At 42.5% G+C, this 19,998-nt stretch overlaps 1 protein-coding gene across 2 annotated transcripts in view; it reads right to left on the bottom strand.

Moving 5' to 3' along the window:
• Window positions 1-1,647: 1,647 nt before the first annotated feature.
• The window catches only part of LOC139444726 (receptor-type tyrosine-protein phosphatase epsilon-like), a 48,481-nt gene continuing 30,130 nt past the window's right edge, over window positions 1,648-19,998 (bottom strand). For both annotated transcript variants that reach the window (XM_071225657.1, XM_071225656.1), the window contains 19 exons: window positions 19,767-19,907; window positions 17,527-17,626; window positions 16,842-16,906; window positions 15,946-16,076; window positions 15,556-15,643; window positions 14,826-14,902; window positions 14,523-14,559; window positions 13,803-13,900; window positions 11,184-11,312; window positions 9,755-9,900; window positions 9,100-9,235; window positions 8,497-8,643; window positions 8,003-8,102; window positions 7,220-7,293; window positions 5,558-5,692; window positions 4,855-4,968; window positions 4,502-4,656; window positions 4,182-4,317; window positions 1,648-3,960 (listed from right to left, as the gene is read on the bottom strand). In XM_071225657.1, coding sequence (XP_071081758.1) covers window positions 3,880-3,960; window positions 4,182-4,317; window positions 4,502-4,656; window positions 4,855-4,968; window positions 5,558-5,692; window positions 7,220-7,293; window positions 8,003-8,102; window positions 8,497-8,643; window positions 9,100-9,235; window positions 9,755-9,900; window positions 11,184-11,312; window positions 13,803-13,900; window positions 14,523-14,559; window positions 14,826-14,902; window positions 15,556-15,643; window positions 15,946-16,076; window positions 16,842-16,906; window positions 17,527-17,626; window positions 19,767-19,907 — 2,090 coding nt within the window. In that variant the 3' untranslated portion in view covers window positions 1,648-3,879. The remainder of the gene's footprint in view (window positions 3,961-4,181; window positions 4,318-4,501; window positions 4,657-4,854; window positions 4,969-5,557; window positions 5,693-7,219; window positions 7,294-8,002; window positions 8,103-8,496; window positions 8,644-9,099; window positions 9,236-9,754; window positions 9,901-11,183; window positions 11,313-13,802; window positions 13,901-14,522; window positions 14,560-14,825; window positions 14,903-15,555; window positions 15,644-15,945; window positions 16,077-16,841; window positions 16,907-17,526; window positions 17,627-19,766; window positions 19,908-19,998) is intronic.

Genomic DNA, 19,998 nt, shown 5'->3' with positions numbered 1-19,998 from the left:
ACGGAAAGCAGCTAGAGGCAACGTGCATGTATATTCAAGCACCTCAAACTATTCTTTTTAAATTTCGATCGACTATGTGCGTTTGTTGGTTAAATCACCAATTGTGCAGCTGACCTCCGCCAGTCATGTGAAGAAGGTAGCAAAATTTATCAGACCAATGGATCCGTCTTTATGATGTCAAGTTCCAAGCTAAACGCTTTTGCTAATGTCTTGGCAATAGCAGGCAACGTAGTTGTAAACCGGCTTCTCTGCAACCAAGTCTCCCAGTAGTGATTGAGAAGCGGGTTCCTGCATTCCAGTGGTACTCGAGAATGGTGCTGTTCCATGTTAGAAGCGAATTGCGTGCTATTGTCGTCCTTGACATTTCTAACCTTTGTCTGTCCTCAATGCGCCATGTTTGCCCGTGTTTCTGGATCAGACTACTTTTGATGGTATTGTTGACGTCAAGATTCCTCACTGACGGAAACTGTTTAATTTTTTTTACTAGCTTAGTGTATTTTACTGTTCACTCAGTCACTAACATGTTAATAGACTTTATTTATCAATTAGTATTTTTTTACTAGGTATCAAACATAGTTAAATAGTAATCAGATAAACTTTCATTGTCAGCTTCCTGTATGTGTGTATAATTAGGTATACAGCAACACCCCATTTATTAACACAAAGATGTTCATACCTCTGTGGGATTTGGACCTGCAAACTCTTGCTTTCTAGCCCATTACGCTACCAATTGTGCTACAGAGACTTTTGTCCTCAGAAGTGTCAATTTTTCTCGTCACCATTAGCGTTCAAGATTATTGCACTTACATGTATATAGCGACGTGCATGCACGTGAGTGTGCAGCTGCTTACGCTAGTCCGGACTAATGTCGATTTGATGGTGCCAGCCCAGTGAGATCCCATGTCGCAGTTTAACGTTACCCCACTCAGACACAGTATACTGACTCCGAGCCGACCAGTCCTTGTTTTAGCCCCTTAATGTCGCGCGCCAGACAGGGTAACAACAAATACCATCTTTCATCGTCTTTTGTAATGACTCGGCCGGGGATCGAAAACTGTAATATACATAGGTTTACACACAAGATGCGTGTGTAAACTTCATTTATTTCCCAAAGGTTCCCCGGTGAATTATATATATGGGGTAAATCATCCTGACATAACAGATACACAATAGTAATATGAAAGAATCGGGTGGTCCTTAACTATTTTTGAGTAGTATAGTAAACCCACAAGGAGATAACATATTAACTATGATAATATGAAAGAAGTGGGTAGGTCCATAACTATTTTTAGTAGTAATGTGACCCCATAGAGACATGACAGATTAAGAATAATTATATGAAATAATCGGGGGATCCTTAATCATATTTGAGCAGTATATGTTAACCTCGATGCCCGAACATTTTCCCTTAGCGCATGAGCGTGTTGAGAGACAGGCACCTTTTCTTCATCTATTGCATGTGGCCTCATAAATACCTGTAGTTAATAACGCACTACGTCCTATTTAACATCATATGGCAATCCATGAAAGTATCACCTGTCCTACATGTTGTCAAGAGCACAAAGTTCATACACTTACTTTAAATTCGGGTGTTTTCACTGTTAATGACAAACAATTTAATATTTGAGAGAAATTTTTATTTGCGTCAAGAAGAAGAAGAAATAATATCACAAAGCATCTGTTCATAACCTCGGATGCCGATTTAATTTTGTTGTGCGCGAGAATTACGCACACGCGGCACTGCATCTACCTTTAAGTAATTCCACGGGGTGTAGATTACTTATTAGTTTTCTGTCTCATGGTGTAAAATTATTTTCAGCTCTGAGGCTGATTTGAAAAGTACACAGTGCTTAAATATTGAGTAAGATTATATTTTGCGCAGTTTGTAGTATCGACAGATGATGCCACGGCTATCTCAAGTAGTAGAATTACGTTTCCAAACGAGTACGCGATTCAGAGTACAGCGTTCGCATCTGATATATATAGCTTGATACTTGATCATTTGCATTAGTGACATAGACAATTTATTATCTACATATGCCAAACATGAATTCTTAAAATGTATCTAACAAGTTCGCTTCGGCGTTTGCTTCCAGGTATGTTCTTAGGCATACGAAAGAAATTTAAGGTTCGTGATAATCATCAAGAAATCACAGACACCAGCTATTTTAGTAAATGAATGATCCGAGTATTTATCTAAAATGTAGACTTTTAAAAATACACGAAACAACGACGAGAATGATGCTTCAGAAACATGTCCAAAATAGCAATATTTTCACAATACATGCACCTAGTGTTTAGAGGTCGTTTACAATCTATTTGCTTTGCCCTCAAAGACCTGAAAGTTATCACAAGACACTTTTCAGCTGGCTCTAAACGTGTGAAATGTAGTTTTGTGCGTGAAGTGCATTTTCAGCCTTGTTCAACAATGATTGTACAAATGGAGGGCTTACGGCATCCAGGGGCTAAAGGCATCAACATTATTAGAAAACTTTCATTGTTAAAGCAAAATGTACAGTTATGATAGACTGTTAACAACTCTGTTATCAACTCTGGGATTTGGGGATCTGAGGCAACACATATACTTCCGATGTCGTTTTATGTCAAAGCCAGCAGTAGGTAGCGATCCCTGGAATCCCTGTCAGTAGAGCCACTTTTGTGTTAACTTACTCAATACTTCACACGATGTATAAATATAGCCTTCTCTTATATACCATGTACAAATGCATCACTGATTACTTACTAAAAACTTCTGATGGTGTAGAAAACTAAACAGGACCTGGACCCACTTGTACAAAGCGATCTTAGCGCTAAGATGATCGTAACTCCCATACTTTAACATAGGCTTACAATAGTCTTAGCGCTAAGATCGCTTTGTGCAAGTGTGCCCTGGCCTTATATACCATGTACACATGTATGATGGATAACTTACTAAATACTTCTGATGATGTATGAATCTAAACATAGCCTTGTCTTATTTAGTATTCATATAGATATATCATTGATTACTAACTAAATTCTGATGATGATGAGGTATACAACTGACATAGCTAGCCTTGCCTTATATACATACCATTCATACCTATAGTATGGCATGTGGTTTAGAAATAGTGATAACAGAGGAGGCATGATATAGTCATGAACTAAGTGCAAATACTATTTGACCCAAGGCGATGTTCACATGTATGCAGTCATGCAAAAAACTTCCATTTAGAAAATGGACATGGACCATATTGTGGCTTCAATAAGTTTTTTAAGTTTCAAGCGAATGGCAAGGGGTAGCGATAATATATATTTTGGCATTTGTATATAATTACGATGGGCATGCACATAGAGACACAGGTTATACATAATTCACATGGATGTGAGTGTAGAAAAAACTAATAAATGAGTATAAAATGAGGAATATATAAATCACAGTACATGAAGCAACGTATCAAAAGGATGAAACAACGGATTGGTTTATACAATTTTGAACCACATTGTGTTTTGTCTCATGCTTCCAAAACTTGGCAGTTCTGTGTGTCCAAGAAATATGCTCCATCTAAATAACCGATGTTGTGTTGTATAACAGTAATGATTTACAGTAGACTACGGTTATAACGAACTCGGGGGGACCACTCATTTTAGTTCGTAATAACCATAGTTCGTTATAAGCATACATACAACAAACATATAACAAATGGTCGGGACTAAAAAGTAAGTTCGTTATATCCGTCAGTTCGTTATATGAGTGTTCGTTATAAACGTAGTTTACTGTATTAAGTAATTTGGTATTGCACTGGAAAAATCCCTTGTTCTCCCTCCTCGGCCTGAAGTGGATCGCTGAAATGTTTGGCTCTTTCACCGTTGTGGACACCGAAGATGAAATGCCCCTCCCTATCTCTGGAAGTTCTCATACACAGAGTTGATGGTCTTCTGATGTTCCTTAACCATCCTGTAGCAGAACTGGTACTGTGCCTGTAGACAGAGAGACGTACATGTTATATATGCCAGATGTGTTTCACCCTTGAGAAAACGGGGTGAACGTGCCCTAAAAACCTCGTGTTACAAAACATGTCGATCATGAGATGATCAGAAAGCTGGTCTGACTGTCTGCAGCAATCTGACTGTCAGATACTCACATAGGATGTCAGGACTGGGTCTGACTGTCTGTAGCAATCTGACTGTCAGATACTCACATAGGATGTCAGGAAGTTTGGTCTGACTGTCTGCAGGATTCTGACTGTCAGATACACGTCGATCACCTGGTCTTGCTTCAGTTGTTGGATGATGTTCAGCACAGCACATAACAATCCACACTTGCTGGCACCATCCCTAGAATACGAGGTAACAATTCCAGTATTGCGTATACCCCGTACTCTTACAGTTATTTAACACACAAACAACGCCTTAATAACAAAACGCATTCACATTGCAAACATTTTAATTTGAAAATTTTACTCCGGATACTTTCGATTCATTGTTTAATATCAGATGGACGGCGACGGACTTAACCTACATGCACATGACGGCGATGTTGTCGGAGGTGTTCCGGGCGTCAAGGTCGTTGATGAAGCACAGGAACTGTGACGTATTTGTAGGCGTGTCCACTCCCTCTATCCAGTCACTCACAAACAGCAAGGTGACATCCTTTTCGGTGCTCTCTTCAGCGTTCTGGGAGACACAGAAATGTATAAACCACGAGTTGGCAAACTGTTGCTATTCGACATTAAATAGAATTAAATAATGTTGTGGCACCAGGAATGGCATCAACCATGTGTGTATCTAGTTGTGGCTGTATGTTTGTGATGGCGTCTATTTATGTTCCTGGGTGTTCAGTAGCGATAAGGTACTGGAATTTATATTGCATACCTTTAACCAGACTCGCAAAACTATAGCCTTGTCCTTTGATTCCGTCTTCTTGACAAGAAATGGTCCACACTCCAAAACCCCATCTGTCTTAGGCCAAACGTGGGCTTCGTCGACCTGGTAGTAGATGTATGTTATGTGTTCAGTAAGGCAAGGTGTGGCTCCACTTGAAAGGCTAAGTTATATTATGCGGATAAGGTTGAGTGAGTGAGTTGGATTTAACGCCCTTTTGAACAGGATTCCTATTCTATAATTGCGTGACAGCTTAATTTGGGAGGAAACCCCGAAGTTATGCAGGTCTCAGACGTTTACCACTTTCGTGGAACACACGAGCACGTACGGGTATGGTGTTGAATAACCTAGAAACATAATCGGGGGGGACCGGGATTCGAACCTACAGTCATAAGTATGACGGACGCAACAGTACACTGCGGCGCCTTAGACGACTGGGCCACCCGTAACCCCTGTAGATAAAATACCAAAAGGGATAGCACAGAATAACCCAGACAGAATAAATATTATTAAGATCCAAAAAATATTTTACTTAAAATTATTTTTTTTGGAAAATGTCATTTATTCGGAAATCTCGAGCATAAGTTTGGAATCAATACGAGAACGTATTGACAACTGGTCCACAATTTTCATGGTCAAACAGTCAGCGGGCACCGACACGGCCTCGAGCCCACAGGACTCGCAGCTGAGTTACCTGTGATGAACACTCCTCTGAGACGAGAGACACGATGGTCTGCACATTGTGGTCCAAGACCATCCTCCAGAAGTCCACCACAGTCCAGGGCAGAGGCAGCTGTGTGGCCAGGAGGCCTTTCTGACGGGTCTCCGTCTACACACAGACATTGAGACAGGATGTACAGTAAGGAATACGTGTTGGAGTAAGGAGACGTTGAGATACGTGTTGGAGTAAGGGGACGTTGGAATACGTGTTGGAGTAAGGGGACGTTGAGATACGTGTTGGAGTAAGGAGACGTTGAGATACGTGTTGGAGTAAGGAGACGTTGGAATACGAGTTGGAGTAAGGGGACGTTGAGATACATGTTGGAGTAAGGGGACGTTGGAATACGTGTTGGAGTAAGGGGACGTTGAGATACGTGTTGGTAGTAAGGAGACGTTGAGATACGTGTTGGAGTAAGGGGACGATGAAATACGTGTTGGACTAGGGAAACGTTGAAATACGTGTTGGAGTAAGGGGACGTTGAAATACGTGTTGGAGTAAGGGACGTTGGAATACGTGTTGGACTAGGGAGACGTTGAAATACGTGTTGGACTAGGGAGACGTTGAAATACGTGTTGGAGTAAGGGGACGTTGAAATACGTGTTGGAGTAAGGGACGTTGGAATACGTGTTGGACTAGGGAGACGTTGAAATACGTGTTGGACTAGGGAGACGTTGAAATACGTGTTGGAGTAAGGAGGAGTTGGAATAGGTGTTGGAGTAAGGAGGGAAGTTTGGGAACGTTGAAATACGTGTTGAAGGTTGAAGTAAGAGGACACTGAAATATGTGTTGGAGTAAGAGGACGCTGAAATATGTGTTGAAGTAAGGGGTCGCTGAAATATGTGTTGGAGTACGGGGACGTTGAAATAAGTGTTGGAGTAAGGGAACGTTGAAATACGTGTTGAAGGTTGAAGTAAGAGGACGCTGAAATATGTGTTGCAGCACGGGGACGTAGAAACACATGTTGGAGTAAGGAAACGTTGAAATACGTGTTGGAGTAAGGGGACGTTGAAATACGTGCTCGAATAAGGGGACGTTGAAATACGTGTTGGAGTAAGGAGGAGTTGGAATACGTGTTCAAGTAAGGTAATGTTGAAATACGTGTTGGAGTAAGAGGACACATTGCTCTACTGGGGAACTTGCTATGTTTTACATTATTACACGTGTCAGAGTAAGGACACATTGCTGTATTTACTATGTTTTACAGTATTACACGTGTTAGAGTAAGGAGACACTGAGACTTGTATATGTTACAAGGTATGTGTTAAAATACTGTTAAAAACATTGTCAGGGTAAGGGCGTGGATGAGGAACATATATAAGGAGAAGGATACACTGATAATGTGAAAGGACACCAAAAGGGCTATTTCATTACTGTCTACATCTTTACTTATGTCATTGTGTCAAACGAGATCCGTTGTTTCAGATATTACCATAACTTAATAATATTACTGTTAATTTATACAGATTCTTTCAATACCCTACGCGATACCAACTGAATCTACTTGTACCAACTGAATCTACTTGTACCAACTGAATCTACTTTTACCAACTGAATCTACTTGTACCAACTGAATCTACTTTTACCAACTGAATCTACTTGTACCAACTGAATCTTTGACAAGAGCATCGTACTTACAGGGACAAATACTGCGTTGATGTAATCGTTACTTCCGGCAACTGGAAGACTTAAGATCGGCCGGCATTTATCAGCTGAAAGAATATATATAGGAAGTTAAAATTTAGGTAATTTAAGAAATTTATCTTGTGGTTTTGTCAGATACTATGCATACTATATAGTTAGGGTGAACAGAAGGTGCAATTCTGTGTATCTTCCTTATTTCCCAACATGAAATCATACAATCGCCATTCTCAGACGAAAAGGAACAAGACAGTGGTACACAGAATACAACGTACGTGTCAGAGGTACAGAAGCTCACCTATACTCAGCTAAATAAGACGCGAGTGGTGAGTGAAGATGTTCTGAACCAGATTCTCTGTGTGTACCGTAATAACGAACACATTGACATGATATCATGAGTTTTCACTGACGTTTTTCAATGATACTTCTTCCATTATTTAGGATAATCAAACCTAGAAGCTAAGAGATCTGACTGTAATAATACTGATCAAACTCAACTTTTAAAGTAATAATCAGAACTGATACCCCGTGTAATTTACTATGTTACAATCAACTCATCATGTATATATAATTAAGTTAATACATGTTTAATACATCCAAAATAACCTTCAAAACATATTTTTTGAATACTTGTAGTCTTGATATAAACGACCCGCTAAAATCTCATTAGTGAATTAATACAAGCATATGTTTTCATATTTTAGTATATAGTATACACTTTTTGTGTGGATAACATCACAGGTCTATTTGCCATATTACACATGGCAGGAAAAATGGTACCTGGCAGAATGTCCTTGCTACGGTTTTTCCGCGTGTTTTCTGTCAGAAGAGCACCCTCGGTTTCAGAGGCAGCCAATTCTGCTTTCAATTCAACGAGTTTCTGAAAAATAGAAGCAGGTAAGGTTGAGTGTGGTTTATTTCTGTTCGTAAAGGAAATTTATCTTTATTCTCCTGCAGGTTCCTTTGGCCGGGCACTGCCTTGTGCAAAACATCCATATCGGCTAGCCGGACAGTATGGACATACCTTGACAACATGCATACTTATATCGCCACACTGGCTGTCAGCGAACGGGTCACAAGATATATCTAAATTTCGCCCAAAATATGTCATTGAAAGTAAATGATGGAAGCTAGGAAGTCGTAATGTTGAATTCGTTAATGTGCCGATAGTGGCTTGTAGTGAAGGGAAGTATCGGTGTAAATCCTAATCCCTCACTGAAGGGCATATTGTCAATGTCGGCGAAGGGCAGTGTTGTTCAAAGGCCATGCCTTACCTCCCATTCTCTTTTCAAGATGGCCTCCTCTGGTGCAGAAGCCATGTTCTCGGTGCTGAACCTTCTGTCAAACATGGCGGGCGTCATGTGTGTCATGTCGCTGTTTAGCGCCTCCAGCACCACCTGGTGGAGAAACAGGTACTGCTCCTGGGGGAAGGAGGAGACATGGCGGGACGGGAATTTCATCACTGACGAAGATGTATTCAGGGAAACCGAAATTATATAATGTTATGTGTAGAATAGCTCAGCAATGTCGGAAGCGATCACATTACAAATGAGGCGACAGGTATTTGCTGCAATTGAGTCACGCATGTTTCGTTAAATCGAGGCACAGAAACGTAATATGCCCCTCCACGTACATGTCCCTCCAGAAGATCAAACATTCACGGGACGACTGCGTTTTTCTTTGCAATTCAGAGGGAATGTGCATTTTAGAGATGTAAAACATCAAAGAATGTTATTTTTCTTGCACTATTGACATGCGATGTATGTGTGGTTCAGGACTATATTAAGTTGTGGTTTTGGAATAATAATCAGTTATTGTTAACTTCTACTTCAGTGACTGTCACCAATAACAACGGACACGCGCGATCTCTGTCTGACCTTTGTCTGCACCATGCTGACCCGGTCAGCTCTCATCTTGAGGACGAAGTCATGGACGTCCACCACTCCTTCCTGCCTAGCCCGCTCCATCATCGCGTCGAGTCCAATGAACGTCCCTGTCCGCCCAACTCCAGCACTGGAAATAAACACATTTCTCAGGGCGACTGCATACATGGGGAAGTGAAGGGTCCCTCGTGTGAGTACCACTGAGTGAGTCAGTAATTGTGATTTTAGCAGTATCAAATGTATAAAAAACGTCAATGCCAGAGAATAGTCGGTCTCGAGTATCCGCCGAAACAGATTAGATAGGATCACAAAGGCAAAACTGTGGTGAAAACAACAAGAATGGATCACTGAAAATCAGGGATGACACCATGTGTCACACGTCACTAACATAATTTGCATAAAAGAATCAAGGAAATTACATGACGGAGGACACAACGAAAGCTTCACTTCTTGCACCATTTAGGGAATTAAATCTGTGTCTTGAAACTGACGAACAAACTTAGCCACCATGCTATCACATCTTCCCTATTATCTGTTGAGGGTGATGCATTTTTCACACAAAATCAACACACACGTAAACACATCAGTCTTCATATGATCAGATTTCGAATGGATCAGTTTATAAGATGGTGTAAGTTAATTTGGAAACCTGCAGTGAACGACGACGGGAGCCTGGCCGTCAGCCGTCATTGACCGGAACACCTTCCAGAACCGGACGAGCTGAGGGGTTGATGGGACGTCATGGTCCGGCCACGTGACATAGTGCAGTTGCATCACTTGACGGCGCTCGTTCAGCTATAACGGAACATAATCTGCATATTCATAAAACATATTCATAATGTCTCTCTGAATAGATAACTGAACCCGTTCAGTAAATGATTATATACACTAGGGAATAGGTTGGTAGGTCGGATTCAAGATCATTGCGCTTATTTAGCGACGTGCTACACGTGTGGGGTGCGGGGTGCGGGGTGCGGGGTGCGGTTGCGGGGTGTGGATAGGGTGCTGCTTGTACTAGTCCAGAGTAATGCCGGTTTTTAGAGATACCCCAATCAGACACAGTATAATGACTCCAAGTCGTCCAGGAAGATGATACACTGCCAGGTCACATATTGTAACCATCCTGGTAGGCTCTATTGACCAGCCCGGGGTACAAAAGATCTGGTCAATAGGGATAAGGTATAAGATGATACACAGCCAGGTCACCCATTGTAACCATCCTGGTAGGCTCTATTGACAAACATGTGGTACAGGGGACACGGTCTATAGGGGTAATGTATAAGATGATACACAGCCAGGTAACATATTGTAACCATCCTGGTATGCTCTATTGACAAGCATGGGTTACAGAGGACACGACCTATAGGGTTAATGTATAAGATGACACACAGCCAGGTCACACACTTTAACCTCTCTGGTAGGCTCTCGTGGCAAGCATGGGGCACAGGGGACACGGCCTATAGGGGTAATGTATAAGATGACACACAGCCAGGTCACACACTTTAACCACTCTGGTAGGCTCTCGTGGCAAGCATGGGTTACAGAGGACACGGCCTATAGGGGTAATGTATAAGATGATACACATCCAGGTCACACACTTTAACCACTCTGGTAGGCTCTCGTGGCAAGCATGGGGTACAGGGGACACGGCCTATAGGGGTAATGTATAAGATGACACACAGCCAGGTCACACACTTTAACCACTCTGGTAGGCTCTCGTGGCAAGCATGGGGTACAGGGGACACGGCCTATAGGGGTAATGTATAAGATGATACACAGCCAGGTCACACACTTTAACCACTCTGGTAGGCTCTCGTGGCAAGCATGGGGTACGGGGGACACGGCCTATAGGGGTAATGTATAAGATGATACACAGCCAGGTCACACACTTTAACCACTCTGGTAGGCTCTCGTGGCAAGCATGGGGTACAGGGGACACGGCCTATAGGGTTAATGTATAAGATGACACACAGCCAGGTCACACACTTTAACCTCTCTGGTAGGCTCTCGTGGCAAGCATGGGGCACAGGGGACACAGCCTATAGGGGTAAAGTATACGATGTTGTGGTGGTGAGAACCTTCTTGTGCTGGAGGATCATCTGTCTGATGCAGTAGTCCGGTCTCTCAACGACCCCGTCGTTTGTGATGGTCAGGTCTGCAAGCTGCAGTGGATTGTTCCTCTCCGGCCAGTATTTCTCACATTTCACCTGCAACAAAAACACATACAAAATCTTTCACAGCAACACACATATACCGCCATCCACAGCAATAAACAAAATACACTAAATTCATAGCAACACACACATATACATCGCCATCCACACCATGAAACATATATACACTGACATTGACAACAACACACAAATACACTGACATTGACAGCAACACAGACACTGACATTCACAGCAAGGCAAAACTACACTGACATTCACAGCAACATACTTACATACACTTACATTCACAGAAACACACACATACACTGACATAAACAGCAACACACACACATACACTGACATAAACAGCAACACATGCACTGACATCCACAGCAACACACATATACACTGACGTTCACAGCAACACACACATACACTGACGTTGACAGCAACACACACATACACTGACGTTGACAGCAACACGCACATACACTGACGTTCACAGCAACACACACATGTACTGACGTTCACAGCAACACACACATACACTGACATTCACAGCAACACAGACACACACATACTCTGACATTCACAGCAACACATACATATACTGACGTTGACAGCAACACTGACATTCACTGACTTTGACAGCAACAGACACATACACTGACGTTCACAGCAACACACAAATACACTGCGATCCACAGCAACAGACACACATATACTGATATTCACAGCAACACACGCATACACTGACATTCACAGCAACAGACACACATACACTGACATTCACAACAACACACAAATACACCGCCATCCACAGCAACACACACATATACTGATATTCACAGCAACACACACATACACTGACATTCACAACAATACACAAACATACACTGACATTCACAGCAACACACAAACATACACTGACATTCACAACAACACACAAACATACACTGACATTCACAGCAACACACAAACATACACTGACATTCACAGCAACACACAAACATACACTGATATTCACAACAACACACAAACATACACTGACATTCACAGCAACACACAAACATACACTGACATTCACAGCAACACACAAACATACACTGACATTCACAGCAACACACACATATACACCGACATTCACAGCAACACACAAACATACACTGACATTCACAGCAACACACGCATACACTGACATTCACAGCAACACACACATATACACCGACATTCACAGCAACACACAAACATACACTGACATTCACAGCAACACACACATATACACCGACATTCACAGCAACACACAAACATACACTGACATTCACAGCAACACACGCATACACTGACATTCACAGCAACACACACATATACACCGACATTCACAGCAACACACAAACATACACTGACATTCACAGCAACACACACATATACACCGACATTCACAGCAACACACAAACATACACTGACATTCACAGCAACACACGCATACACTGACATTCACAGCAACACACACATATACACCGACATTCACAGCAACACACAAACATACACCGACATTCACAGCAACACACAAACATACACTGACATTCACAGCAACACACAAACATACACTGACATTCACAGCAACACACAAACATACACTGACATTCACAGCAACACACGCATACACCGACATTCACAGCAACACACACATATACACCGACATTCACAGCAACACACACATATACACCGACATTCACAGCAACACACAAACATACACTGACATTCACAGCAACACACACATATACACCGACATTCACAGCAACACACACATACACTGACATTCACAGCAACACACAAATACACCGCGATCCACAGCAACACACACACATACACTGATATTCACAGCAACACACGCATACACTGACATTCACAGCAACACACAAACATACACTGATATTCACAACAACACACACACATACACTGACATTCACAGCAACACACAAACATACACTGACATTCACAGCAACACACACATATACACCGACATTCACAGCAACACACAAACATACACTGACATTCACAGCAACACACACACATATACACCGACATTCACAGCAACACACACATACACTGACATTCACAGCAACACAGACACACACATACACTGACATTCACAGCAACACACACATGTATACACCGCCATTCACAGCAATAAACACAAATACACTGACATTCACAGCAACACACACATAGACATTCCGGGTTTCCATTACTACTTCTCCATTAAAATCAACACAAAGACACAGCAGGACCATCATAGATAATCATGGCATCTGGCCAATGGAAACTCTTTCAGTTGAGATTGCGGAATATTATCTGGCGTTAACGTTTTGAATCATTATGCCATCCTGTTTACATTGCTCCCCGGTGTCATTTTCCGGAACAAATATTAAATTTAAAGCCAACATTACATAGTTGTGTTCTGATTAAAAAGTCATGTTTAGGGGTATTTAGGAATGAGGAGAAAGTGACAACATTTAGATGCTTGAGCAGCAGCATCACCTTTATCCCCTCCCTGAGTCTGGTGAGCATGACGACGATGTTGGTCTCCTCCTGCCACACCATCCTCCAGAAGTCGCCCACAGTCTTCGGCATTGGACCTTACGAACATAATAACAATGTTATTTTCAACTGGTAACAGGACATTCTAATCCTTCCATTATGTCGAATTATGTTCTACGACAATGACGTTATTGAACAAACGTTGTAAAACGCGACTGACGTGATCGGGGGGTCTGGCTCGCTGACTTGATTGATGCATGTCATCGTATCCCAAGTTCATGGATCGATGCTCATGATATTAATCATTGGATTGTTTGGTCAAGAATCGATTATTTAAAACCGCCTTTATATAGATTGGATATTGCTAAAAAAAAACATGCTTGTGATTTGCTTTTTAGGTTTAAGATAAATACAATGTGTGGTCAATGTTTTATAAATTACCAGTGAGTGAGTGAGTGAGTTTGGTTTTACGCCGCTTTTAGCAATATTCCAGCAATATCACGGCGGGGGACACCAGAAATGGGCTTCACACATTGTACCCATGTTGGGAATCGAACCCGGGTCTTCGGCGTGACGAGCGAACGCTTTAACCACTAGGCTACCCGACCGCCCCTATAAATTACCAGACTAGTTCATGAAATAAACATTATATTAGACCAAAGTAGCAACATGTCTCCACTATTATGATTATAAGGTAAAGTCAGGAGCTTTTAAGCTTACCTTGAGTTGCAATAAAGGCCTTCTTCCTCTTGTAGGTCTGTGTACAATTATACATATCATAAATCATTGTATCGCCCTTTACGTTCCACCCCTACAATGACACTCATATTTATGCAAAATGATATTTTGATAAAAGTTTTTTCTTAATTTTCTTAATTTTTGTATCCGATTAATTATTCCTTTCATTCCAGACACTACTAGCTGTAATACCAACAACACATACCAGCACAGTTATTCAGAATGCTTTCTTACAGCAGAGATGTGTACTTAAATATGCCAGCATTAATGATAAGAGAGACATACGCTGATGTAGTTGGCGTTGATGTAGTCGGAGTTCTTGTCCCCAGGGATCTTCTGCAGGACAACGCGGGAGTGGTCATCTGTAAGAGATCATGTAACCTACTGTGTGACCAATTAAACCCCAACGCCTTCGAGGTTCCCCTACTCGTGGACCCGTGAAGATTCCGGGGTAGTCTTTAGCAACCCATGCTTGCCGTAAAAGGTGACTATGCTTGTAAAAGGCTACTAACGGGATCGGGTGGTCAGGCTCGCTGACTTGGTTAATGCATGTCATCGTATCCCAATTGCGTGGATCGATGCTCATGATATTAATCACTGGATTGTCTCGTCCAGACTCGATTATTTTACAGACAGACGGAATATTGCTGAGTTCGGCGTTAAACAAACAAACAAATCCTACTCGTGATATGCATCAACATTCCAGAAAATAGTTCTTACACAATTAATGATTAAGGGTTTTTCTCAGTAACATACACTATATGTTTCAGCCTGTGTTATTTTGCCAAGGACATCGATAATACGAAAATACCCTCCTTTATATTACTTCAGATAGCCCTGGGCCAGATATTCAACTGAATAGGCTGGTGGGGAAAGGACTGCTTAACAAACATGTACAAGTAGTGGAGTTTATTCTATTTAACCAATGACATTTAGTCAGTTTTCAATTTCATGGTGTTTCGCAATAAACTAGTATACTGTTAATCGCGAATGACATTAAAATCAAAACTCTTACAGGGATACATGGCTTTGAATCTGTTCTTGGCCCTGTGTTCCTGGCTGATGGCGGCGGTGTGGGGGTGAAGAAGACCCCGGGGAACTCTCTGGAAGTGAAGAAACATAGTTGCACGACTGAAATATACACAGCTGTGCAAAAACAATGCTTAACGATGTCCCCGAAGTACTCGGAGTGTGTGCTATACATATTAAAGTTCAGATTGGACAGGACGGATGCTCCTGTATCATGAGCATGTGTTTATGAATCACTATCAAATAGTGAAGATACTAGGTGTTCGCGAAAAGGTGAACACATCATTATCTGGACATCAGCAGAAAAAAAGACGTTAATAGTTCCAAGAGACGATTTTAAAGACTTCTCAGTTACGATTTGATTTGATGAACGTACCCCATACTCAGACACGAACTTGTCCTCTCTCTTGGCGATGTATTCTCGAAGCTCAGCTACCTTCACCTTGGTCTTCTCCACATTGATGTAAATGCCGTCATCATCATTCTCATCCGACACGCCGTCTTCACCTGAAAGATTACAGAACATCGCTGTTGTCACGGATCTGTAGGATAGTAGCTGATAATGTGAGTGAGTTGGGTTTAACGCCACTTTTAACATTATTCCAGTTATATCACGGCGTGTCAGCTTAATGTGGGAGGAAAGCCCGAAGTGAATGCAGGTCTAAGACGTTTACCACTTCTGTGAAACCGGGAACCGGGATTCGAACCCACAATCATAGGTTTCTGGCGTGCCCAAGGGACGCAACACCGCACAGCGAATTGCGGCGCCTTAGACGACTGGGCCACCCGTGCCCCTAGCCTATAATGTATCATTTCGAATGCCAAACCATTGGCAGTTTCATTCCAGTGATCAGTATTATCATTTTCAAAGCAACTACTTAACTTGGGTCTCTTGACAAACTTGGGACGTGGCCATGACTAGCACCAGTTTTCGTGCGCCAAGCCCCGTAATGAGTGAGTGAGTGAGTATGGTTTTACGCCGCTTTTGGCAATATTCCAGCAATATCACGGCGAAATGGGCTTCACACATTGTACCCATGTCAGGAATCGAACACGGGTCATCGGCGTAACGAGCGAACGCTTTAACCGCTAGGCTACCCGGCCGCTCCCCGTAATGTGTGACTCGATGTTAAGAATCACAGACAGGTAATTTATACCTGCCCCATAAAGCTGATAGATGACGTTGTCGCAATAACATTAATGCTTCATCCACATGCACTAGGATTGTCAGCTGGCTCGGTATTGGTTGTATATGCATTTATTAAAACTCACCTGCAAATGCTGGATTAACAATGGCATCTGCAGCGACTCCACCAGTCGATTTCCGTTGTTGCCGTCTGTGGAAAGCGTATATCAAAAACATAATGCTAAGCCTCAGGCTAGAACTACCGGGCATTATTTGCACCAGTAGGACCCCTGTAAGAGCAGCCTGTAACTGTTCATTTTCTTACATCACATACCAGTTAACAATACCGGTTAACAATACCGGTAGATAAGTTATGAGTAACGCACCTTAAACCCTTAATGAAGTAATGAATGCAATTTACAATCCGTACCAATATCCACATAATGCAATAATAGCACGCATGGACTTATCATTAGACATTCAAGGATATTTTGTGCTTGAGTTTTGATATGCCGTAAACTGTTTGTAATGTTTTGTAATGTTGTAAATTGTAATATTATGTGATGCCGTAAACTGTGTGTAATGGTTTGTGAAATGTAAATTGTAATATTGTTTGATGTTGTAAACTGTTTGTAATGTTTTGTATGTTGTGAATTGTAATATTGTGCGATGCCGTAAACTGTTTGTAATGTTGTGTATGTTGTGAATTGTAATATTGTGCAATGCCGTAAACTGTTTGTAATGTATTTTATGTTAGTAAATTGTAATATTGTGTGATGCCGTAAACTGTTTTTAATTATTCAAAATGTTGTATACAAGAATGTGCAGTACCTCTTCAGAAGATACAACGTGATGATCAGCAGCACGATAAGAAAAAAACCAAAGGCGTAGGCCACACCCACACCGGCCTGACCACCCACGTTCGGCGGCTCTGAAATAACACCAAGATCCATATCGAAAACCAAAACATATCACCATGCAAGTAATGTCCACATTCTCCATAGTCTACACACAGCTAAAGTAAACGTATAACATATTCGTACATAATGTATTAGAACGTGACACGCCATCCCTACATTCTCCATAGTCTACACACAACCAACGTACTCTTGTAACATAGTCGTACATACTTCAGAAGAACATGACACGTCGTCTCCATATTCTCCATAGTCTACACACAACCAACGTACTCTTGTAACATAGTCGTACATACTTCAGAAGAACATGACACGTCGTCTCCATATTCTCCATAGTCTACACACAACCAACGTACTCTTGTAACATAGTCGTACATACTTCAGAAGAACATGACACGTCGTCTCCATATTCTCCATAGTCTACACACAACCAACGTACTCTTGTAACATAGTCGTACATACTTCAGAAGAACATGACACGTCGTCTCCATATTCTCCATAGTCTACACACAACCAACGTACTCTTGTAACATAGTCGTACATACTTCAGAAGAACATGACACGTCGTCTCCATATTCTCCATAGTTTACACACAGCGAACGTATACTTGTAACATATTCGTACATTCGTCTCCATATTCTCCAGAAAGTGCCCAGTTGATTTAACGAGCTGCCAGAGTCCGAGCCAGAAGGCCCTTTTAACTTAATGTAAAAGACTTCAGTGTCTGCAGTGGTGTCGGTTGCATTATCAGTGGCGTAGCGTTTGCTTTAGTGACGAATCCCGTTTCTTTCTTAAAAGGAGAGATGGGCGTATCCAAGTAATCTACCGTCCGCTAACTTACCTTGCAAGGTTTGTAACCCTATTTACTCCCGAGCCCGCCCACAGCTAAGTTACATTTGCCAGACAGACCAAGCTACCATAGGTCATGTCACACCCACATTCTACCGGGTCCGCCCACAGCTAAGTTACATTTGCCAGACAGACCAAGCTACCATAGGTCATGCCACACCCACATTCTACCGGGTCCGCCCACAGCTAAGTTACATTTGCCAGACAGACCAAGCTACCATAGGTCATGTCACACCCACATTCTACCGGGTCCGCCCACAGCTAAGTTACATTTGCCAGACAGACCAAGCTACCATAGGTCATGTCACACCCACATTCTACCGAGTCCGCCCACAGCTAAGTTACATTTGCCAGACAGACCAAGCTACCATAGGTCATGTCACACCCACATTCTACCGGGTCCGCCCACAGCTAAGTTACATTTGCCAGACAGACCAAGCTACCATAGGTCATGTCACACCCACATTCTACCGGGTCCGCCCACAGCTAAGTTACATTTGCCAGACAGACCAAGCTACCATAGGTCATGCCACACCCACATTCTACCGGGTCCGCCCACAGCTAAGTTACATTTGCCAGACAGACCAAGCTACCATAGGTCATGTCACACCCACATTCTCCCAGGTCCGCCCACAGCTACGTTACATTTGCCAAACAGACCAAGCTACCATAGGTCATGTCACACCCACATTCTACCGGGTCCGCCCACAGCTAAGTTACATTTGCCAGACAGACCAAGCTACCATAGGTCATGTCACACCCACATTCTACCGGGTCCGCCCACAGCTAAGTTACATTTGCCAGACAGACCAAGCTACCATAGGTCATGCCACACCCACATTCTACCGGGTCCGCCCACAGCTAAGTTACATTTGCCAGACAGACCAAGCTACCATAGGTCATGTCACACCCACATTCTCCCAGGTCCGCCCACAGCTAAGTTACATTTGCCAGACAGACCAAGCTACCATAGGTAATGTCACACCCACATTCTACCGAGTCCGCCCACGGCTAAGTTACATTTGCCAGACAGACCAAGCTACCATAGGTCATGTCACACCTATATTCTACCGAGCCCGCCCACAGCTAAGTTACATTTGCCAGACAGACCAAGCTACCATAGGTCATGCCACCCCCACAGTCTACCGGGTCAGCCCACAGCTACGTTACATTTGCCAGACAGACCAAGCTACCATAGGTCATGTCACACCCACAGTCTACAGGGTACGCCCACAGCTATGACACCGGTTGCAAGACAGGTGACTCCAACAGATTCCAGAGCAAGACCACGGTACGTACGCATACCTCTCAGATGACACGTCGCACCCACATACTTTGGTCTGCACCCTCGGGAACACTCTCCTGTGATGGGGTGGCAGTCCTCCCCGAGACACATCCCACATGTCTCGTTGCAGTTGTAGCCGTAGAGGCCAGTGTCGTTGCAGGCTGATTGAAAGAATAACAATGTATGAGTCACTGACTGTAGTTTCCATCGATCAATTCTGATTTAACACCTGTACCACGGCATTAGGAATAT

Source organism: Haliotis cracherodii, unplaced genomic scaffold, assembly GCF_022045235.1.
Source record: "Haliotis cracherodii isolate W230 unplaced genomic scaffold, xgHalCrac1.p SCAF_6, whole genome shotgun sequence".
In the NCBI taxonomy this organism is placed as follows: domain Eukaryota; kingdom Metazoa; phylum Mollusca; class Gastropoda; order Lepetellida; family Haliotidae; genus Haliotis; species Haliotis cracherodii.
The sequence above is the reverse complement of the archived record's forward strand: the minus strand, read 5'-3'. Positions and strand labels throughout refer to the sequence as shown.